The sequence below is a fragment of the Saccoglossus kowalevskii genome, chromosome 8, assembly GCF_978046115.1.
Source record: "Saccoglossus kowalevskii chromosome 8, keSacKowa6.1, whole genome shotgun sequence".
NCBI lineage: Eukaryota > Metazoa > Hemichordata > Enteropneusta > Harrimaniidae > Saccoglossus > Saccoglossus kowalevskii.
The window spans coordinates 587153-610306 of record NC_140648.1 but is presented as its reverse complement, the minus strand read 5'-3'; the positions used below and the strand labels follow the sequence as shown (position 1 = coordinate 610306).

Sequence of the window (23154 nt, the reverse complement as noted above, 5' to 3'; positions counted from 1 at the left end):
TTCCCATTTCAGTGGGGCACAGATCTAAAATGGGAAGCGAGTGGGTGGGCATTGCACAGGCACTTTAAACGTTCCAAAAAAGGTTGCAAAAATAGGACTCAAGACATTTGAACTGAATACATGAACAATTTGAATATGAGAGGGGACCTACCCCAGGCAGCATACCTGCCTCATCCATCCATTCGTCAACTAACCCCACCTAATAATGAACAGCTAGATAAACTACTCAAACTACACAGTACAAGTTTTACCTTTTATGCAGAGTGTGTATACTATGTTGTTTATCTTTTAGAGCAGCATCCAGTGTGGTTCTTTGTACATTCAGCTCATTACCAAGCTTGGCAATGTCTTTACAGTCATTTTGTGTTTTTGTGTATATCTTCAGACTCTCTTGTAGCTTTGTCAGTGACGATACTATATCATCCCTATGAAATACAGAGTAGTTTGTGAATATATATATCAGTAATCATTAATGGGGGCAAACAAAGAATTGAACATCAAAATTTCTTAATCCATATACCATTTAGCCGAGTAGCTGCTGCTCTGATAACTCAGATTAGTATTTAAAAGGCAGTGTAGTAGGCACTGGCATGATAAGAGACATGCATATAAGTGCATACAACTTGATTTTCCAGACATTGCCACCGTGACTGATTACAGGTGACCAAATGACGTGTGTTGACTACTGTGTTCAAATGCCCAATTAGTCAATTCCACTCTAGTTACATGCCGCATGACTATTTTTTTTGACATCGTAATTTGATTCATTGACTTAAAGCGAACCTCAATGCGGACTTATTTATAGTTGTGTATATTGTAAACTGTATTTGAAATAAAATTGCAGTGGTTTAATTTTGTTTTAACTGTAGCTTGGAGAGGCATTTGAAATACTTACAATTAAATCCCATGGAGGCCATTCATGGAGGGGGGTAAATAACGAACGAACATATTTAACATCTGGGTACTTTTCAAAGCTATGACAATTTAGTATGTAATCACATTCTTATACACCATTGTACACATAGACATTCCTGCTGCCCAGCATTGTGTACCACTAGTATAAACTCAACTTTTATATGCACAATGTGCTTTTTAGAACTTGGGATGCAACATTATGCATTTGAACCACAGTATTCTAACAGTGAAAGCCCAATTACGTTAAAGTACCGTACTTCCCCGCTCATAAGCCCCTCCCCGAGTATAAGCCCATCCCTCTATTTTTAGACATTTATCGAGTTGAGGGCAATCGCGATTATAAGACCAGAGTGTTTTTACCTGGCGGCGACGATATTTTAAATATGTGTGTAAAAAGTGGGTTTTATTTTATAATAATCGTGATATTGTGATTGGTATGGTAGTTTGGTTCGTGCTTTTATGAGAAAACTCACATTAACTTCAGAGTGCGTGACGTATGTTCACAACATGGTTCGCATCCTTTTTACTCTGTCATTTACTCAGGATGAACCCTGATGTTGCAATACTGAAGTAATCCATATTTCTTTGACTACCATGAAAACTCAAAAATTTCGACCGATGTTAAATAATTGGTGTTGAAAATCTGTCAAAATTAAGGTGCATTTTCAGACGGTCGAATTTTTCAGAATAGAAATCAGCAAATGAAAAAAATGGGGATGATAGACAGTGTGCTTAGTTAGTTCTAAAAAAATGTCTGTCAAATTGACGTAAACTTCCGCATCTTTCACGGTAAAAGCGAAGGTTGTAGGCTAAACAACTCAAAATCAAAACAAAGTCATCAATCAGTAAGTATTATGAAAAGAAAAACAAAACATCAAGACGCGGAGAAGAGGTCAGCACAAAACTAATAGGTCAAAAGAGTTGTTGAATATATCAAGTTACCTCTCTCTGCGATTTATTTTTCATGGAAATTTCGTCCAGTTCCGAACAAAGCTGTTTCACACCACCTAGGAAAACTTGCGAATGTTCAAAGTACAGGTACCCATTGGACAAAAGATACATGGAAGTTTAGCAACTGGGACAGTTTGTATCTCCTGTGCAATATGTCCGGTTAGAATCAAAGCTCACGTGTCCCTTATTTGAGGGACCAGATTCTGCCGTAAATTCGCCCTGGGCCGTTAAACGGCAGTTTTGATTAAAAAATAAATAAAATGGGATTAAAAATAAAATAAAATGGGACTTTTAAGGTGTATTTTGGCGTCATTTTTCGGACATTTCAATCATTCCTGACGCCTAAAATAGAGTAAGTTTTACTGTAGTAATTGACGTCTATTCAAGAGTATGTTTATTGTGACTAGCGTGAATGGGTAAGCTTTGTTTTGACAATGAGCTGTTATCACTGTAAACAATGTTAAATTATTCTTCAAAGGCTCAGTTTATTTTTGGAAAACAACTAATTCTTTGATTTAAAAAAATCATGCCGTTTTCCCATCAAAATCCAAGCCAAAAGATCTAACTACAACATCAGGAAGTCTCTTTCGTGTTGCGTTCAATAACATTAACATATTTAAATGAGCTATGGTAATTTGAATACGTTGACATCATCCAGCTTTTTGATTGGTTAATTAGCGATTTGACCTATTTGACCTAAGAGAACATGGCGGATATCTTACAGCATTGAGCGTTTATATGCGACCAGAATTGTTCGCTTACGATGAAACTAAGTTGAATTTTATTTGCATTTCATGACAATTCAACGAATTTATTTTTTGTATATTATTATAATCACTACTGAGTAATAATCAACAATTGTGAAACACAGCATGACCGGATTTCGCATCCATGATCTTTTGCTACTACACAATGCAGTTGTGTTCGTTTCTATTTGAAAGTTCGTTTATAATATACTTTCGTTACCAATAAAATAAAAATCTCTCAGTCAATCAGAAACCAGAAACGAAAGTAGTCTCGTTTGGACGCCCATACCGATTTTTTTTTCGCTTGACGAAAAACCGAAACTGGTCGAAATTTTCAAAGAAGAACAAGTCGGCAATTTTCAGTGAAGACGAAAATTTAGAGGCCAATAAAATACTGAAACCTGGCAAATAATGAGGGGCTGAAATTTTAGAATTGTTAGTAGCCAAAAATGTCATCGTCAAGTTGTGTACCTGGTTATTGGACATGGTTTTACTTAATACTTTGAGTCTATCGTGAAAGGGGTGTGAACGATGTGACCTGTTAACCATGAAAGGTGTTTATAAATATACTCAGTTTCCCCACGGTTACTATTAACCGTGGTTTACCTTTCGGAAATTGCAAATTGCCAGTTTTTAGGTAAAAAATAACCGTTTTTTCATCAAAATCAGTGCTACAGATCCCATTTTAACATTGTGGTAATTCACTTCCGCATTGCGTTAAAAAAAATTATTGATAATAATTGGAAAATTTCGTCATTACGACACAGCATTTTGATTGGTTAATGAAAGACATGACCTGTTAGGTCAAAGGAAGTGGTTTCAGGTCAAATCGTGCTGAAAAACTTTATGGTGAAAATTGCTTTGCGTCGAGAGTTTGCGTAAGACCGAAAACATCCCAAAACAAAAATGATAAAGATCTTGACTTTGACTGTTTCCCCACGAACCCTACCCATTATTACACCGTAAATTGAGACGGTATGTAAATCGCATTGTAATAAAATGTGAAACAATAAAACCGACTAGCTGGGAATAAAAACGCACTATTATGGAGAATAACAAGCAGCCTCTCGGCTGAGATAGCCCCGCTGTTAGCAATGCACATTCCAATTAAAGAACTGAAGATATCATTAGAAAATGAACAATATGTATAGTATCAAAACAATCAGACTTGCGGTTTTCAACAAGAAGTCGTAAATATCACTTTTTACCAAAAATGACAAAAATATTCACCAACATTAGAGAATTAAAGATATCATTACAAAATGAACAAATCTCAGTGAGGTCCACATGTAGTACCTATATATGTAATATCAAAGCAATTGGACTTGCGGTTTTTAACAAGTAGTTGAAAATATCACTTTTTACCAAAAATGGCAAAAATATTCACCAAAATTAGAGAATTGAAGATATCATCATGAAATGAACAAATCTAAGAGAGGTCTACCCAAGGTACATATACACCAAGTGTCAAAGCATTCAGGCTTGTAGTTTTCAAGAAGAAGTCGAAAAAGTAAAACATTGACACGGACGACGACGGACAATCACTCATATGATAAGCTCCGCTCGACAAAGTCGACAGCGGAGGCTGGAACTAAAAAAAAAAACAGAATGTTTTGGGTTCAACCCTTCCTCAGCAATAATAAAACATACATACAAGTAATACAAGTCTGAATAATCATACTAAATATGCATTGTCTAAACAAAAATATTTGCTACTGACCGGTTTTTAAACCACATTTTCTTCATTTCAGCAACTCTTGATGAAAATAAACTCCTTGTGATTTCTCTTTCCATTTGTTCTTTACTCTGTCTGCCCTCAGTGATGGCTGGATTGAGCTGTCCACCACCGTAGAAAGCACTGGCAAATCCTGCTTCATTACCTGTTGTCCAGTCCACCAGTGGATCATAAACAAATGCTTCTAGCAAAGTCAACAAAGTCTCTCGCCCCTTTCGCATTGTTTTCAAAACTTGCTCACAAGACAAGCGAAAGACACCCTGAAAGAGAAAGCATGTCAATCAAAGAATGTTTTTCAACAATGAACACTTTGTGAACAAAGTAATCTTTTTCACATTTCACCAAAAAAAATAATATGAAGAATGTTTTTCATATCTTCAGAAATTATTTTTCAGTATTAAATTTTAGAAAAATGCATAAAAATTTAAAGGGTCATTCATAGATTCTCTACTAATAAGTCAATGACCATATCTACTTCATCTCTATGCATGTTGGGATGTTGTGAATCACTGATAAAACCATGGTAGATGATGATGATGATGACACAGAAGACCAGCTGCGCTTACCTCTACACCAGTAACTCCTAATGCTGTCTGTATATTGGGAGTCATTCGGAACGGAACTTTCTCAGGCACTCTCAAATTTCGGCCTTTCTCAAAACAAACATTATAATCAATATGAACAACCTACAAATAAATGAAAAATATACATAGTTGGTACTGGAATTTCTTTCAATATAAATTAGCCTGGTTGACCAATTATCATTTTGCTGGTTATAACAGCACAAATTAAGACATAGTCACTCTTGTATACAGATAATCGCATTATATCTTGTAGCCTGACTCACCTCCCCTGTAAGAAGATCTACCATTACGTTATCTAAATGTCTATCACCTAAACCTATGATATATCCAATCATTGACATGACGGCAGTAGACCTTGCATAACTCTGGCTTATCTGCCACCATTCAGATGCACCACTACAAGAACACCATAGCTCCCTGCAAACATAACACACAATGAGTAGCAGTACACTGGGATCAAATTATCACATGGTGCTGAACGCTGTTGAATTTTTTTTTACTGTTAATGCGGTCAGTTAACAGGGCATTTTGAATCAGAAATAAGTGAAATTCAAAATAAATATTAAAAGTAACAAAATGTCAACTGCAAAACATCGACAAACATAAATACATGACATACCTTGATAAAAGATCACTTGGTGTTTCCTCCATGATGTCCTGCAGTACTTGTCTCATAACACTTAATGGCCATTCCTTGCGTGATGATAAATCGGTTATTCCCTGCAAAACAACAATAAAAGGTTATGATTTTGATCCATTATGTGCCGTGCCATACCCCACAAACACAGCCACATGAATCACTAAGATTGAACACTTGGTGACATGTAGCTCAAATCTCTCAATATTAGGAATGTTGACTGTTCAAACTTACTTTTTCTTTGAGAGCAGGGGTCATCTTACTGTAGTACACTTCACTGGGTCTTAATATTGGTGCTGGCTGCACTGCTGTGTTACTGCTTCCCTATCATAAGAAATGTGTGCATTTCAAATGTTAGAATTCTCATCTCAACAGATAACAAGCATTATTTGTTTAGTGTTAAAACCAAAACATGACTGTTATTGCAGTATAAAATGCCTAGCAGCCCTAGATGGAACATGTGGCACCTGTCATACTACAACGTGACATACTGTAAAACCATTTATTGTTCATTCAAAAAAACTTTGGTTCTTATCAAATTTTTAGGGAGGCTGCATTAGATGTGCCTTAAGCTGCTATAAACAAGTCATTGAAAATAACACAGTCCCCGTTAAGTTCTCTTTGTGCTCGTCATATTAAAGCGGAGGGGTTGTCGCGAGCGTGTCCTTGAAACTTGAGTTCCAAGTGGCGTATACAACAGATTGTTTATTTACATCAAAACACGTGTTTCGTGTCATAGTAATATGGCCAAAATAAAAACAGCCGTTATTCAGCCATCTTTGATCTGATTATGAAACACACTGATATGTATGATGTATGTGCCAAATACGAATGAAAATGGTACATAAATTGTGGAAATATAGTAGTAAGGCCAAAAAGTCAGATGGCTGTCAATCGGCCATCCTTGACCAGATTTTGAAACAAATTGTCATGGATATGCATCCTAACATGTATAAAGTACATGTATGTGCCAAATTTGAATGAAAACTGACAGAGCACGTCCAAGATACCGCATAAAAAAACAAAAACAAGATGCCTGCCAGTCGACCATCTTTGATCCATCATGGACATGTATCCTAACATGTATAATCTATGTACCAAGTTTGAATGACAACTGACAAAGCATGTCCAAAATACAACATTTTCAAAAAACAAGATGGCTGCCAGTCGGCCATTTTGAATGGAATCGCTAAACCACTGCATGTGCATATGTCCCACATAAGGTACTAGGCACATGCAAAGAATGAACGGAATCGGTCCACAGGATTCTGAAATATGACGTTGGATAGACTGACGCAGGGACAGACTGACACACGAACGGACGGTCGGACGGACAGACTCAGGAACTCATGGACGGTCGGGGACATGTATCCTAACATGTATGATCTATGTAGTAAATTTGAATGAAAACTGACAAAGCATGTCCAAAATACGACATTTTAAAAAAAACAAGATGGCTGCCAGTCAGCCATCTTTGATCCAATTGTGAAATAAATCATCATGGACATGTATCCTAACATGTATAATCTATGTACCAAGTTTGAATGAAAACTGACAAAGCATGTCCAAAATACAACATTTTCAAAAAACAAGATGGCTGCCAGTCGGCCATTTTGAATCGAATCGCTAAACCACTGCATGTGCACATGTCCCACATAAGGTACTAGGCACATGCAAAGAATGAACGGAATCGGTCCACAGGATTCTGAAATATGACGTTGGATAGACTGACGCACGGACAGACGGACAGACGGACACACGGACGGTCGGACAGACAGACTCAGGAACTCACGGACGGTCGGTCCATCGGTCCAAGGGACTCTGAGATATGACTCTGGACGGACGCACGGACACATGGACGCACGGACGCACGGAGACCGAATTATAAGTCCCCGTTTTCGGACTTCGTCCAAACGGGGACTAATAAAATATATCAAATACAGTTTTAAATACATTGTTTACATCAAGCATGACAGCGAGCAATGTACCTAAAATATTCAAGCTGTATTACCTGTGCTTTCATGGCAGCTGCTGCAGCCTCTCTTTGTTGCCATCTCTTGTATAATCCAAATAGTGGAGTAGCACCATCTACCCACTGTATAAGCCCGGATCGTGGTCCCAGTGGAGTTACAGAGTAATGTCTAGCATGGTACTGTGCAACCTCAAGTCTGAAAATATAGAGAAACTATTGGAATCTTGCCAAAAATGAACAAATCATTTTTAGTAATACAGAAACATTGTTACATATTATTGTAACAATTATATAGGTTTTGACATGCCCACTTTAAATCCAGTGAAAATGATCATTATGCCCTTCTCATTTAGAACTATTTAAATACTTTCATCTGCTATAAACTTAATTTTGAGTCTAAGCTACTAGATACATTGTGAAGCTCATTGGTGTACCTCTATTATGTTCAATTACAAGTTAAATTCTAGGTCAGAGCCCTGGGATGGTCCACACACATGGTGGTGGTGCCTAGATTGAACAGCTTAACAAACATAATACAGTACAGTTCTCGCGGAAGCTTTGGCTTCACTTCAGCTTCACCTTCGCTTTAGCATCGCATCATTATGGCATTGTTATGGCTTCAGCATCGCTTCAATGTCGCGACATTAAAAAGTTAGGCGATTATCGCTTCGCTTCATTGTGGCCTCATTATGGCGACAATGTGGCATCAGCATCGCTTCATCAAACAAAGAAGTTTAGTAACCGTGTATAGATGTTGAACAACCGTCAAAAGTTCAAATACTTTTTGTTTTAACTATCTATAATTATATGCACGCAATCTGACCCTTTGACCTAGATTTGGCTGGGATTGAATATTTTATTTTAGACAATATTCCGACGTGACGCACTGCTACAAAATGTATTCAACTGAAGTACAACATGGTTGTCTGGGTTTCTTTTCCTGATTGTGTTGAGTTTACGATTTGTATAATTATTGTTGTTTCCCCCCAAGCAGAAGACAAGCCGAAGGACCATGAAGCTAAATAGAATTCCCACGCATGGACGTGGACTGAGTGAAAGAAAATATTTCTAAGGCTAAAATAAAAATGACCTACTATTACACCTCTTTGTGTATTTGTCAATTTTGTATATATTTGGTATGACCGTATGATCGTAAATACCTAGAAAAATCTCGTCTTTCGTTAATAATTTCATTTGTTTGAAATGTCTACCGACCGTAATTTGTTTCTCCAAACGGTCCCGACGTCCGTCATTCAACACAATCAGCATTTATTTATCGCAATTCATGGGGATCATGTCCCGTAATTTGCGGGCTGTACAACCAAATAATTAAACAAGTACTATTTATTGTATTTTTGTTTTACCTCGCGAAACTACAACAGAGCGTAGAGTTGTCGCGGTTAAATAGTCGCCTTGAAATCGATGGAACTTCAACTACAAGTATCCATTTCTCACCTTGAAATAAAAAAAATCGAAGAGCATCGGGGGATATATTATTAACCAGTTTTACGAATCGCTAGCTTTATTTTATTCGAATTTATTTTTTTCGACATTTGTTGGCAACTTCCGCGCTAAAATGGTTGAAAATGTGGGTGTGGTTTTCTCGCAAAGTCCTGTTGATAATACGGACTTATATGGTTCTGTGACCCAGATCGTGCTCCGATCAGGTGACTCTCAGCCAATCAATGATGTTGTAACAAAACATATTTAACGCAAATTGAAGGGTCGTCGTACCATCCAATCTCCATCGTCAATTCACAAAGTTTTTTTTGTGCTGTGACAGGCTTCGCAATTATTCACTGAAAAACATCGGTATATTTTGACAAACGGATGGGATTTTACCTCAGTTCAAAAAAAAGAAAAAAAAAAAAAACAGGGCTGAGATACAAATCAGTTTTGCAAGTTGGGAAATAAGGTAAACCAGACTGGGGTCGATGATTTTCAGTATCGAAGGACTTCCGTGTGAATCATGATTTTCAAATTGTTCATCGGCTGGTGACCAAATATTTACGGCCACACTAAATGGACACGTTTTTTTTCTGAAGCCCAAAAAATTATTTCTGTATGTCAAGTGCTATTCGATTTTTTACAGAGCATGTGGCTCGTTTTCATTCGAAAATATGTTTGTGAGAATACTTTTAAAGTACGTATAGATCGAGCTCAGATCACTGATCGTGACTTAATTTTGAGAATTGGTTGTCAAATTTTACCAGACCGACGCCACCACAACCATCCAATCATATGTTGGAAATGTACGCACTTGTTTTGGAACTTTGTATCAAGATGACTGGCGACGATGCCGACGCACCAGGCGGCGTACGTGTGTGTTGCATGTTTTAGTAGTCCGGGCATGGGGTCGGATTCGGCTAAAACTAAACGAAACACAGAAAAATACCACCGAAATGAGGAATCTGAATCTGCTCTTCTAGCAGCAAATAAAATGAGCGAAAAAAGGTAAATTTTATAACAAGAACAGTTTCACTTCGTATACAGCAAATTGCAAATTGCATCGTGTGATTTGAATTTATCACGATTTTCCTTCCAGTCAATATGAAACTCGTCACCTTGCCGATTGTAATGTACTTCGCAAAGTTTTTGGTGCCCAATACTCGCAACACTAAAATAATTAAACAAGATATCTTTTTAAAATGTCATTTTACTTTTGATCATATTATTTTATTCGCCTTGAATTTCAAATCGATTACATATCGAACTTCTGTACATGTTTTGTCTACTGCCCTTCTGCGTGCAAATAATGAGGTCATACTCATGTCACAATAAATTGAAGCTGATGCCATGTTGATGCCATGAAACTGCGAAGCTGAGGCCACGATGATGCCACAAAATAGCGAGGCGAACACAGCTTCAATTTTCAATGACGCGAAGCTGATGCCACAATGATGCGATGCTGAGGCGACAATGAAGCCATGCGTAGGCGACAATGATGCCACAAAAGCCAAAGCTTCCGCGAGAACTGTACTGTACATACCTCTTATTAGCTCTTGCAAACATATTATTCACAATGGTAAGAAACTGCATTATTCTCTCATCTAAATGTAGATCTTCCAATCCTTTGAAGAGATATGTGTACTTCTGACCATCAGATCCAATGAACACCAACTTCTTTGGTTTAGTTTTAGTTGGTAATATTGTTACACTTGTGGAAAACGATTCTATTGTCACCACCTGTCAATAAAAAAATTAAAAAGTATTTATTAACATTTTTATACTTTTATTATAGCATATTTCACATTCAAAGGTTTTTTCTTTGCTATACACGAGACATAACATTATCCGGTAATTCATTTGATGAATAGCACCCTCTATGGTTCACTGGTGCAAATGACCATCTCGTTCTCATTCAACCAATTTAAATGCACATTTCAGGTTATATGCCCAGTTATTTCTCCTCAAAAATTTTTTCACAATAATGTGATTGTTCATAAACTACATAATATGTAAACACATGTTGCTACTGGCACTAGTGAGTTTGGTATATAGGTGGCAATTCAACAGTAATACATGTATCTATAAAGTACATGTACAATCTTTTCACAGATTACTGATCTTATAGAATTATGATGTGTGGCAAACAAACACGAAGAAATAACATCCTATGCCATCACAATCAGTCAAATCAGTGCAAGATGATATACGAACTTCACTCAAGACATAAAACCAGGAAGAGATATGTGGCACTCACTATATATCAAACTGAGTAATAATCAAGAAGCAGTTCATGTTAGTAAGTTGTGGTCAACCAGTGACATTGAGATGTACATAAATGACATACCTGATGTGTTTGTGCAGTCAAGCCTGGCATTGAGATGACAGTAGATTTCATCTGTGCTAATCTGGGGCTAATTTCATCCATCTGCAGCAGGTGAGTAGCTCTTTTACTAGCTCTCTGTTGTAGTGAATGATGCAACTAGAAAATAACAAAAGCAGTGCACCACCAGTCAAGAACTATTGTATTTCAAGTGAGAATTAGGAATAGATTTGATTTTAACAATTCCAGAGATTTTTACCTGTTTAAATTTATTCCAACTGCCGAGGGGATTGGCTGGATGGCTAGGGTTCTTCAGTGACTCCATGGATTTATTAATAGTCTCTGTATAGTTATCTTGAAACCACTTTTCATTGGGAGTGTCAGCTGGCTGGCTTGTGATTGCCTGGACCTGTTCCAAAGCGTATACAGTCTAATGGAAACAAAAACAACAATATATGAATATCAGTAAATCATAAATTCAATACACCAACTTTTATTTCATGTGAATAATTTTTTTATTATTATACCGAATAAATAAACACAACATAACCACCACGTGTTCAGGTTAATCAACATGACAATCTTGAACATGAGGTATAAGAAGCATTGGAAAATGTCATAGCCATTTTGGATCAATCACAAAAAATGATGAATTTGTCTCAGTTATCAATAAGTTTGAACATAATTGGCCAGCACATACCATCATGTATCAGCTATGTACTAAGTCTGCGGAAAAATCGGTTTATGAACTTCTGAGAAAGCGTTACAGATACACAGACGAAACCCAATCCAGGCTTATTCACTACTAACATCAAATAACTTACTGGTTTGAGTATTGCATTATGTTTCTCTCGGATAATAGCCATTTTCTCTTCTTTAGTCAAAGTGTTATTAGAAAGTACTCTTTTAATCTCATCCTCCAACTGTGGTACTCTTCGTCTATGTCAATATCAAAACAACACAATTACTATCAGTAATCCTGATTCAACAAGAAGTCATGTATGTTGACATTGTAAAATTATATGTGTATACAATCAGTCAAGAAATATGGAAGATAAGGCACAAGCAATTTTTCTAGGTGTGTACAAAGTCAAAAATCATCCACACACACCAAGGTCCAATCATAAAATTACAGCAATGATCAATTTTAGCACTAAACCAAATTTTCAACCAAATCATGCAATCAATGTATTTGTTTATGCGTGACATGTAAGATTCAAATTTAATCAGTCTAGGCATGTCTGAAATAAACATGTAGGTGATGATGAATAGATTTTAACAAGCAAATGACTATGCATTATTCCTGTCATGTAGATTTTTACTGACATAGTGCTAGAAGCCAGTAACATGCTTTGTAAAGTATCAGATCTCACTGCAATATACTTGCGAAATGAGTTAAAAATCCTTGAAAATTGAGGGACACAAAAACAGCATGCCTAAATAACAGTTGATGATGTACTTAAATCCCAGTTTTTTGGATCAAACAGCAGACAGATCTACAAAACCCACATTGATAGTCCCAGTTTATATGAGACTAATACACAAAAACACTTACAAAGATACATCTATGTGGTGTTGATTCAGCGTTCCTAACCATAACTCTTCCCACAACAGAGTGATTCGTCTTAATTCTTGTACTAAGACTTGCACTTGAGAGACCAGCATAGGGTTGAATTTACCAAGATTATCCAGGATATATCCAAATGCATTCTGCAACATAGTGCGGTTATCATTGTCATCCTCATCATCATCATCACCATCATTTTCATCATCTTCCAACTCCTTTTCAGTCTCCTCAATTTCATCTTCTTCTTCTTGTTTAGACGGTGATACCAAGAGAATTTTGTTCAGCATACCTTTTTAACAAACACATTTATTATGAACTTTGAAGGAATGTCAAAGCATGTTCGAAAGATACTAAAGAAATATTAAATTTAGCAGTTCTAATGAAATCAAAGTAGTTTACAACATTATCAAAGCTTGTAAAACACTAAATGTATACAATTAACAACCATATTCCATTTGAATGTTCAATTTTTTTTTCTTTTGGAATCACAACCAATGATAAAGTCAAACATATCAGCTCATTTTAAAATAGTAGTGCATGTGGTCTTGTTAAAAGTCAGCAGGAAACAAATCTGAAGTGTACTTAGCATACTGTTCACTTGACATTAAAAATGTGTCATTTTGTTTTGCTCACCCTCTTTTGAATTATCCCTTTTATCAGTGATAACTGGAGCACAGCCAATGACAGCAGGATATATAATGAGATGAGGTGAATCCTGTCCAACTCTACACAATAAATCAGATATACTCTGTCTCACATAGGCTTCAGGGTGGTTCAAGCGAGAAAACAGTTGCGGGATAATTCCTGAAAAGGTGAGACACAAGATATTTAGACATGTAACTATGTATCTGTACACAATCTTCAATTTCAAGGGACTTGAATGACTTATATGATGAGCATTTTAGGTAAACGCCTCAGATACTTGTAGATTATCATGTAGGTTCTTTCATGATTTCACTGATTCATATTTATGAACATATGGGCAATGTATCCATGTTGAAATTGTGGTTTAAAATGTGTTTATTAGGAGAAACAGACAACAGTTGTAGCTTCCACTAAAGATCAATTTATCACTCGCGATTATTCTTGTTTCCCTTTCGTAATTATCATTATTTATAATTCATAAAATAAACGATGGTAGGATTTATGTTGATTCTAGACTCACAGAAGCTCCTCCGATACAACAACGCTAGACAATAGTGGCCCATGGTGTCTATGTTGTGCCATTAAAACTCTTACCTTTCCAGGGTCCTGTTGGAGTGTTAGCAAGACCATTCTCCAAGACATCTCTCAATTCTCCAGCATGTTTCACGAGTAACCTGAGTAATCGTAAAGTTGCTGTTGTGTTTGCATCTTCATGGCTACTCAATGTAATGTTATCTCCGTTGCTTTCACTTTGAGAGATACCTGATGCATTGATCCCAGTATCCTGCTCCAAGAAGAGAAGTGAATGAATAATAACTTCTGAAGCAATGACAGATTGTAATAAACAAATGTTCAGAATAAAGTGACGAAAATATTATGTCAATATTGAATGTGAAAGATTATTAAATTGCATCAAATCACAAATTTTGTAAGATGAGGTGTGTTGAACTTATTTAGCAAGGGACAGTTCATATGCAAGATTACATGCACAAGAGACCTTACGGCATGCCTGGCCAGATATCAAAATAAACAATGTAAACCCTGAGAAGTTGACAAAAAGTACAACATATTAAAGCCAGACGTTCCTCAATAGTTTGTCTTTCATGTACATAACATGGTAATCAAATTGCTGTAAAGAATATTGAAGATTTTATATTTAAGATTTTAACATACCTGACCACGAAGTTTCAAGTATGTGAAATAACTCTTTGCAGCCAATTCATAGTGACTGAAAATCCTCCTGCAAACGCCTTTCCATATGTCTAATAATACGTCTACAACTTTCAAATCAGCTGTTTGTAATGCCGGACATACATTCAGTAGTTGTTTCCGAGTTGTCTCAGTGCCATCATCATAGGCAGACTATGAAGAGTTGTACATGTCATTGTCAATCTCACATACATTATTTAATAGCAATGTTTGAAATGTCACAAGACAAACAGATATGAAGTGCAGGGTTCTCCATGGTTTGAAAATTAAACAGGGCGCACCAATGTGAAGTGGGCGTGGCACATTTGTAATGTGCATTGTTGGCAAGGATGTTGAAAAATGGAAACCAAAAAATCTATTAATCTACATATTATTACATATGCATAATATATATTTATTACAAAATGAATAGGAATTTTGAAGAGCTATTATTAAGTAAACGTCAGCACGTACAATCAGCTGATTTTAGCTGCACGATTCCTCAAGCGGCGACATCAGTTGTTTACAAGTAATGATCGCGTCCAGAAAAAAACGTAACAAGTTTGTTAATTTAATTTCCCAAATAGATACATACATGCTTTAATTATTAGCAAAAATTTATATTTATGATTTATATTTATTTGGACGAAGCAAAATAAAATGTATGTCGCACAAACGTTCGTAATTGGTTCATTAAAAAACTTGCATGAATGGCACCAAAAACCAAGGTGATCGAACGAAATAAAATGTACACAATAGAAGATTTTCGATCTGCAGTTAACAGTTACTATCAAAAATAATAGAATTAGGTATAAAAACATATTTAAAAGAATAATTTTCATTCGAATCGAAAGTTTGTTAATGTCTGCTTCGTTGAAAACAGCTATGACCCGGAAACAGTTCATTTTACTGTGTGCACCCTGATACTATGTAACGATGCTTTTGATTGGCCAAAGCCACGCATTGACGCGAAAAACAACCAATCAGAATATTTGTTCCAAAAGAACACAAGTAAATTTATTTCTTCCTCTTATGATGCGAGTTGAAAGCATGGCCGTTTTACCGGGGTTTTTAAATCGTGATTTAAAAAAAATTCAACTTTAAATAGTGACATTTAAATGTAAACATTTACATGTTCAAGCAAGCATTCATGTGGACTTCTTGGTGATCAGCAATGTCTGTGATGGTACGTCGGCTGCGCTGGTCGTTTACCGATCATGCAAGTGCATAGCTGCCCGGTTGCTGCCTTTGTTCCACTCGGCGGTGACGATGTTGCCGCTACCTAGTCACGGCGTGAACTTGGTTTTAACCATAGACCTTATGTTTAACGAATGGTTTTACCGATAATGATTTTATATATTTGACATCACCCTGGCAGTAAAAATATGGGTACGGTAATGCACTTTTCTGGGCCACATGTTCATTTTTAATCGTGTTGAAAAAACTTGTAACTTTTTGTTTGGTGGTGTTATCACCTCACGGTGACCTGCTACGATAACAAACCGGAATTTTCACAGTTGCACCTTAAAACAATGAACCAGTTACCCTGAGCACGATGAATCATCTTCGGAAGACAATGAGTGTTGGCCTGTTTTGTAAACAATTCTTTGTATGGAACCATGCAGGGCACACAGGAAATATAACAGGGCGCTGACAATTTAAACAGGGCGCCAATTTCAGATAACAGGGCGCGGCGCCCTGTAAAAACCCCTCGTGGAGAACCCTGAAGTGGTTACTAATTGGGACAACCACTACAATATGTTTGAAAACATAAAATGACCTGATGTGATGAATGTTGCGCATGCTCAGTTGTGGTTTGAATGATGTGAATGGGTTTTCTGTTGCATGTTAACTATACAAATCACATATCCACATACATGTTTAAATTTTGTTGGATTTTGATGCGACTAATCAGTTTTCCACAGCAGCAAAACGTGTACTGAAACAGGACTGCAGCTATAGTTGCTAGTTAATACACGTATTAATTGGTTGTATTTTGAAATACCGGTAGTACATACCTGTACTTGTTCTGTGATATCTTCATCTTGTATACCACTAGCACTGCAGTGAGCTTGACTTAGTACAGACAAGATGCTGTCAGTTTCGTCATTTGTTAGCCCGACTGGAAGAACAGCCAACACATTTGACTTTTCCTCTTCAGATAGCTTAACTCCACCATCAGAGCTGAAAAAACAATAACATGTGTTTACCAAAGTCATCACCTGTTGATTAAATTGTGACAGGTTTAAATACTGCAGTCATAAGTATCACTGCATTTGCCTTTGAATGGGTCCCATGGGATGGATAAAACACAGGTCATCACACTATTTGTTTCCACAACATATAAATTTCTTAAATTGAAAAACATGAAACCAAATTCCTCTTTCTTCTACATTGTAATTATGCAGAAATTAAGCTCAAGGTTAATTTTGATGGCACTGTGGGCTTTCTACACTGTGTAAGGGTTGATGGTTCACAACGAAAGGGATAATTTATTCAATGTACCCAACAGTACAAACATAAGATGAGCCCATTGCAGCTATTATGATTTCCGAAGCATACATGCATAAAAAATAAAGGCAATCTACAAGAGAAAGAAAGATTTGTCTGTTCTATAATATACAAATTAAATGAACTTATTTAAATTGTTCGTTCTTAATGTGCTTGAATGTAATCAGAGCTCACCTAGCAATATCCACAGCTTTTCTACCCCATTTGTAACACCAGTTGGCTAATGCTGACCATGCCTTGGCAAGATCTGGTGCCTGCATTGTGCTCAGATGCAAGAGTCTACCACAGACAGCATCCACCTCTCCTATAGCCGGGCTACTGCCAACACCTACAGGTGGTGAATATCATAAGCATGTCACAAGACATAATAATAATAAAATATATAAGGAATAATAAAATAAAATAGTAATAGTGTGAAAATACTTGTATAAAACAGGAATAAAAAAAAAATATTGGCAAGATACTAATTCACTTATAGTGACACAATGTAAAACTGTCTAAAAAGAAATATACGGTAATATCTTCTGTGCAGCTCAACATGTATTTATGCATTGTGATTAGTTACATTCATTAGACTGCTAAATAATAAGATTTGAAATGATTCAGATTCTCAGAATACATCCCACAGTATCACAAAAGAGAGAGTCCTAATTAAGTTCTAATGTAAAAATTTTAAAAAACTATGGAAGACTTACTTTCTAATCCAGAACTTGTTTCCACACTAACTCCCAAACCAAGCTGGCAACCATGGTGTTCCATGTCCATCAAACTTACAAGGTTTTCAGTCAACTTGGACTTCTCAACTAAATCAGAGCCTTTTGGAAGCTTCAGATGTACACTGCTAGACTTCCAGTCACCCTGAATCCATTTAAACAATGACAGCAGTGATTTGGCATTCAGTTCTCCTTTACCAAGACATAATTCACCGACTCCAGAATATAGGAGACTGCTGTGCCTCACAACACATGTACTGAGGACTTCCTGCGACTCACTGATACTACCCATGCTGTTGAGAAGTTTGGCAGTCTCTCTTTCAAGCTTTTGCACCTGAACGTCAATGATACCCTTTTTGAAGACAGTACTGAGAGCAGTAAGCATGGGGTTTGTGCTATTTCCTGCATCCTCACCTTCCACACCAAACTCAATATCTGTTTCTTCATTACCATTCAGTTGTGAAAACTTGTCCATGAGTAAATCTTGGGCTAACTGAATGTTTCCCTGTTTGCGTGCCAGTCTACAACTTGCCATTTGCAATGCAAACATCTCAGCATCTAGAGCAGTTTGAACTGAAAAAAAAAATCTACTGTTAAACTTCTGAACACATTACATTAAATATCACTCTAAGTACAATTTAAAGAAACAAGTTGTTTCTACAGGTGTTGCTGCAGACAATCAAAACTATGCAGCTGAACCAGAACTGTACAAATGATGTAATGCTACTCAGGTGTACGAGTAAAAGATGCATGCAGCCAGTATTTTTTGTTATTTCCTCATATTCAGATCCAAATTCAAGTGAATATAAGATAGTATTTAGATTTATATAAGGTAGATTTATCGACTTTAACGAGAAGTCTCTAAACTTAGTGTTGGTCAAGAAATGATGTGAATACTTACTAGGTGAATCAGTTAGACGTTTATGGAAATAGTGCAGATACTTGGACAGTCTCAGCAATCTGTTATAAATGCCAACATCATGATGATCGGGATCCAGTTGTAAATTCTTAGATACTGCTGGCAAGAAGGATTCCTACAAAATAAAGGATACTCAGCATTACATGGATACTATGGGGGTAAGCCAGAGTGGAATGGAATGGAATGGAACCCTGGTACCAAACAAAACTAGGTGCTTATTATTAGTCTCTGCTTGGACACAGCCTGAAAACAAAGACTGATGGTTTGACCTCTGTGCTTCCATGCGTCTGCATATACTTATGCACATCAATTTGTTTCACGATCCGATTCAAAATGAAAAAATTGCGACCATTTTTGTGCTGAAAAATCATCTAAATCAAGCATTTATGGATGGGTTTTGTTCAAACTTGGTGCATACGTTGAACATTATGGGACCTTGATGCATGGCATTCTGTTTTTCAGATCAGATTTAAAATGGCTGACTGGGGCCATTTTGTTTAAATAAATGCAGTTTTAGTGACATATCTCTGTCATGCTTTGACTGATTATGTTCAAATTTTATATATGCATTACAGATCCTGTCATGGATATACAGATATATTAGTTTGACTATCTGATTCAAAATGGCCAAGTTGCTAAAAAATCGTCAAAAATAAAGCATTTCTGGCATTGTGGAAACTGGATCTTGGTTGTTTAAGGATGGATTTTGTTCAAACTTGGTACATACATTAGACATTTTATTCCTCAAATCTCATTCAAAATGGCTGACTTGCAATGAGTGGCTATTTTATTTTAATTAATGCTGTTCCACAGCAATATCTCTCAATATGGACAAGTACTCGTTTGACGATTAGATACAAGTTGACTGAATGTCAATCATTTCAGTGTTTGATAAGTAACAAGGACTGTGCCATGCATGGCTTGTTATTATTATTATTTATATAGCGCACTACACTGCGTCTGAGAGCGCTGTACACAGTTGCAATAAATATGGGATTAAAAAAAAATTTTATAATTAAAAAAATTCACAAGTGGCTAAACAACAGACAACAACAAATGTAGTTAAAATGACAATAAGATTGGATTAATAACATTGGTTATAAAGGAACGTTTTCAAGTGACTCTTAAAAGTAGCTGTTGATGAGCATGAACCTATCAACAGAGGAAGATCGTTCCACAAGATTGAGGCAATAATCGAAAATGCCCACTGACCATGTTTTCTTAGTTGTAATGGTTATATTGACGCTGTAGCTGACTGTTCACCGATGACCTGAGAGTGTGTGGCGGTTTATATGATGTCACAATGGATTTACAGCGAGCGCAAGATATTTACACCTAACTCCTGCACTCGGTAGGTAATTACTGAGTGACTTTGCAACATCCCCAGACACTTTTCTAAATGCTCCAACGAACGTTGTAGACGCAATAAAGTTACATACACGCCTACGTGACAATTAATCAAAACAACGGACCAGGGCTTCAGATGGTCAAACATTCAACAAACAATCATGTTTTAATCATTGTTGATATCGGACACTTTATTATTTCATGCATACATATGCTCGTTCATTTAATACATTTTATTTTGAACGTTTCACGAAAATAATAAACCTAATTGATACAAAAAAACGCCCCTAACATATAATAAAATTACCTAAATTTTCCTTGTTTTGAATACAGTTTCTGATTTTGAACAATTATTGCTATTATGTTAAAGCGTTTAGACAAAGACACTGAGATGGAGCTTATTTGCCTCTTGCGAATGATCGACGACGAAGGAAGTTGGACTAGTGACGGCAACGGTTCAAGGCATTGGTTGGATACGCTTTGAAAGAAGTAGCGGCGGTTGTCGAAATTGTTAAGTTTATCGAATTTTGTCTGCGATCTGATAGATATTTGAAACTGGTTATGGTGGCAGTGCATGTGGAGGTGAAACGAAGTAGAAAATTGCAGAGAAAGATTGACTGGACGATGAGTGTTCTGGCAAACTGGCAATGGGACCAGCCATAATGCGAGAAACGGGACACTTGCAACGCTATTATTATTAATATAAATCCATTGACAACATCTCAACAAACTACAAATCAAAAGAATTTATATTTATCATTTCTTGTTGATATTCATTTCCAGTTTTAGTTCTTATTATATTTCTCTCAAGTGTTACACAGCAATGATTTTTGTTCCTACAAAGCAATGGAATAGTCCAACTACTCCTCGTTTCTCATGGCCAAACATCAAAGGTATTCCGCGTCCGGTATTTTGATTAACTGTCACTTGAGTGGGTATGTAACTTTATTGCGTCTACAACGGTCATTGGAGTGTCTAGGGAAGTGTCTGACGATGTTGCAAAGTCCCTCGGTAGTTACCTACCAGTTAGGTGTATGTAAATATCTTGTGCGCGCTGTAAGATAGTCTGGACATTTGTCTTGGATAATCTTAAAAGTGATAAGACATAGTTTGTACTTAATACAATACTCAACACAAAGCCAGCGAAGAGTTTTGAGTAGTGGTGTGATGTAGTCAGATTTTCTAGAGCGATTGATGAGACGAGCTGTAGCATTCTGCACCGATGTTGTGGTATGCCATATAGGAGTGAGTTTTAGTAGTCGAGTCGAATGTTACAAATGTGCATACAAGTTTTTCCGTATATTCACTCGATAAAAGAGTCCGGACATTTCCAATTCTGTACAACGCAAAAAATGTAGCTTCACATATAGAGTTGAAATTATTGTTTTTTTTACTGAATCTACTAGAGCGATTTTATATGTGCCAACTCTTAGGGATCTTAGCTTCTGAGTGTCTTTCTGATAACAGGACGTGAAATTGATAAATTCTGTTTCATTGTCATTTAATATTAAGTGATTGAACATCGTCGTTCTACGAAAACCATCTACACAAGATTCTAATGAAGATAACGAATTACTATATTTGTCACACATTACATAAATTTGGGTGTCATCAGCGTAGAGCATATATGTATATACATATATATATATATGTTTTCATATAATATCTTCAAAGGGCGCTGTATACAAACTAAAAAGAATTTCAGGTCTCAATACTGAACCCTGTGGGACCCCTAAGCTAAGTCTAATTAATATAGAAAATATGGATTCCATTTCTACACGCTGGCAACAATCAAAGAGATACGATTCTAACCAATCATAAACTTTACCGTGCATCCCAAACCGTGACTTGAGCCTGTTAAGTAAAATTGTGTGATCTAGCGTGCCAAATGCGGCTTATAAATACAGCATGAAAAAAATTACATCTTTGTTATTGTTTAAAGCCAGCATAATGTTATTACGAACACGTAAAAGTGCAGTTTCAGAACTGTGATTTGCCCGATAAACAGATTGCCATTGGTCGGTAGCTGCTGAAAAGATTCAGGTTGAGACTTTGCTTCTTGTTACCAAGATGTTACCAGCTGGACTTTCCCAGAAGTATGAATGTAGACGTTATTTGACCAGCAATATAAATTGCAATAAGCTAGATTCTTTTGATTCTGGTGGGGTCAGGTATTAATTGACTGGCGTATACATGTAAGTACAAGTTGTGTACAGCACCCTTCCAGTGTAGCACAACCAGACTGTTCTTTGCAAAGGTAAGATACTGGACATTTACCTTTCCATTCTCATTGTTGACAAAGGCATTGATAGTCTGTGATATTATAACATGACTGGGTGATAAATTACACGGCCATTCCATGCTGCAAACACGCAGACAGGTGTCAGATATTTTACTGGTCTTCTCCAAAACACTGCTGAATGAAAACCTAAAAAATAACAGGATAGTTGTGACTTGAAATCTAAGAATAGTTAACTTAAGATTGTAACAGGCATAAAGGTGACAACTGTTTAAGAATTACCTAACCCTTACTAATTATTTATATATTCCTCACTTTGATACAGGAAAATGATGTCTAGTTGTTTGCCTGTTATGAAAAATATAGGTTTTGAATTATGGACCTCTGTTGTATGTATTCTGACCAACTTTCAATTTAATGTGGCTGGCAGAGTAGGGTTTCCATGAAAACAAGTCATTGAAAATGACACAGTCCCGGTTAAATTTGTGAAAGTTCTCTTTGTGCTTGTCATATTAAAGCGGAGGGTTGTCGCGAGCGTGTCCTTGAAACTTGAGTTCCAAGTGGCGTATACAACAGATTGTTTATTTACATCAAAACATGTGTTCCGTGTAGTAGTAATATAGCCAAAAATAAAAACAGACGTTTTTCGGCCATCTTTGATCTGATTATGAAACACACTGATATGTATGATGTATGTGCCAAATACAAATGAAAAT

The 23154-nt window shown here is 36.5% G+C and overlaps 1 protein-coding gene across 1 annotated transcript in view; it reads right to left on the bottom strand.

Moving 5' to 3' along the window:
- LOC102809421 (serine/threonine-protein kinase SMG1-like) overlaps positions 1-23154 on the bottom strand; it is a 128738-nt gene that overhangs the window by 62202 nt on the left and 43382 nt on the right. Inside the window, exons 31-50 of the mRNA XM_085502004.1 lie at positions 22477-22627; positions 18835-18967; positions 17916-18491; positions 17395-17548; positions 16728-16893; positions 14695-14883; positions 14116-14305; positions 13510-13680; positions 12865-13165; positions 12134-12248; positions 11569-11739; positions 11334-11468; positions 10530-10726; positions 7580-7736; positions 5803-5892; positions 5551-5651; positions 5195-5348; positions 4914-5033; positions 4333-4607; positions 252-425 (exon numbers count right to left, since the gene is read on the bottom strand). Coding sequence (XP_085358130.1) covers positions 252-425; positions 4333-4607; positions 4914-5033; positions 5195-5348; positions 5551-5651; positions 5803-5892; positions 7580-7736; positions 10530-10726; positions 11334-11468; positions 11569-11739; positions 12134-12248; positions 12865-13165; positions 13510-13680; positions 14116-14305; positions 14695-14883; positions 16728-16893; positions 17395-17548; positions 17916-18491; positions 18835-18967; positions 22477-22627 — 3720 coding nt within the window. The remainder of the gene's footprint in view (positions 1-251; positions 426-4332; positions 4608-4913; positions 5034-5194; positions 5349-5550; positions 5652-5802; positions 5893-7579; positions 7737-10529; positions 10727-11333; positions 11469-11568; positions 11740-12133; positions 12249-12864; positions 13166-13509; positions 13681-14115; positions 14306-14694; positions 14884-16727; positions 16894-17394; positions 17549-17915; positions 18492-18834; positions 18968-22476; positions 22628-23154) is intronic.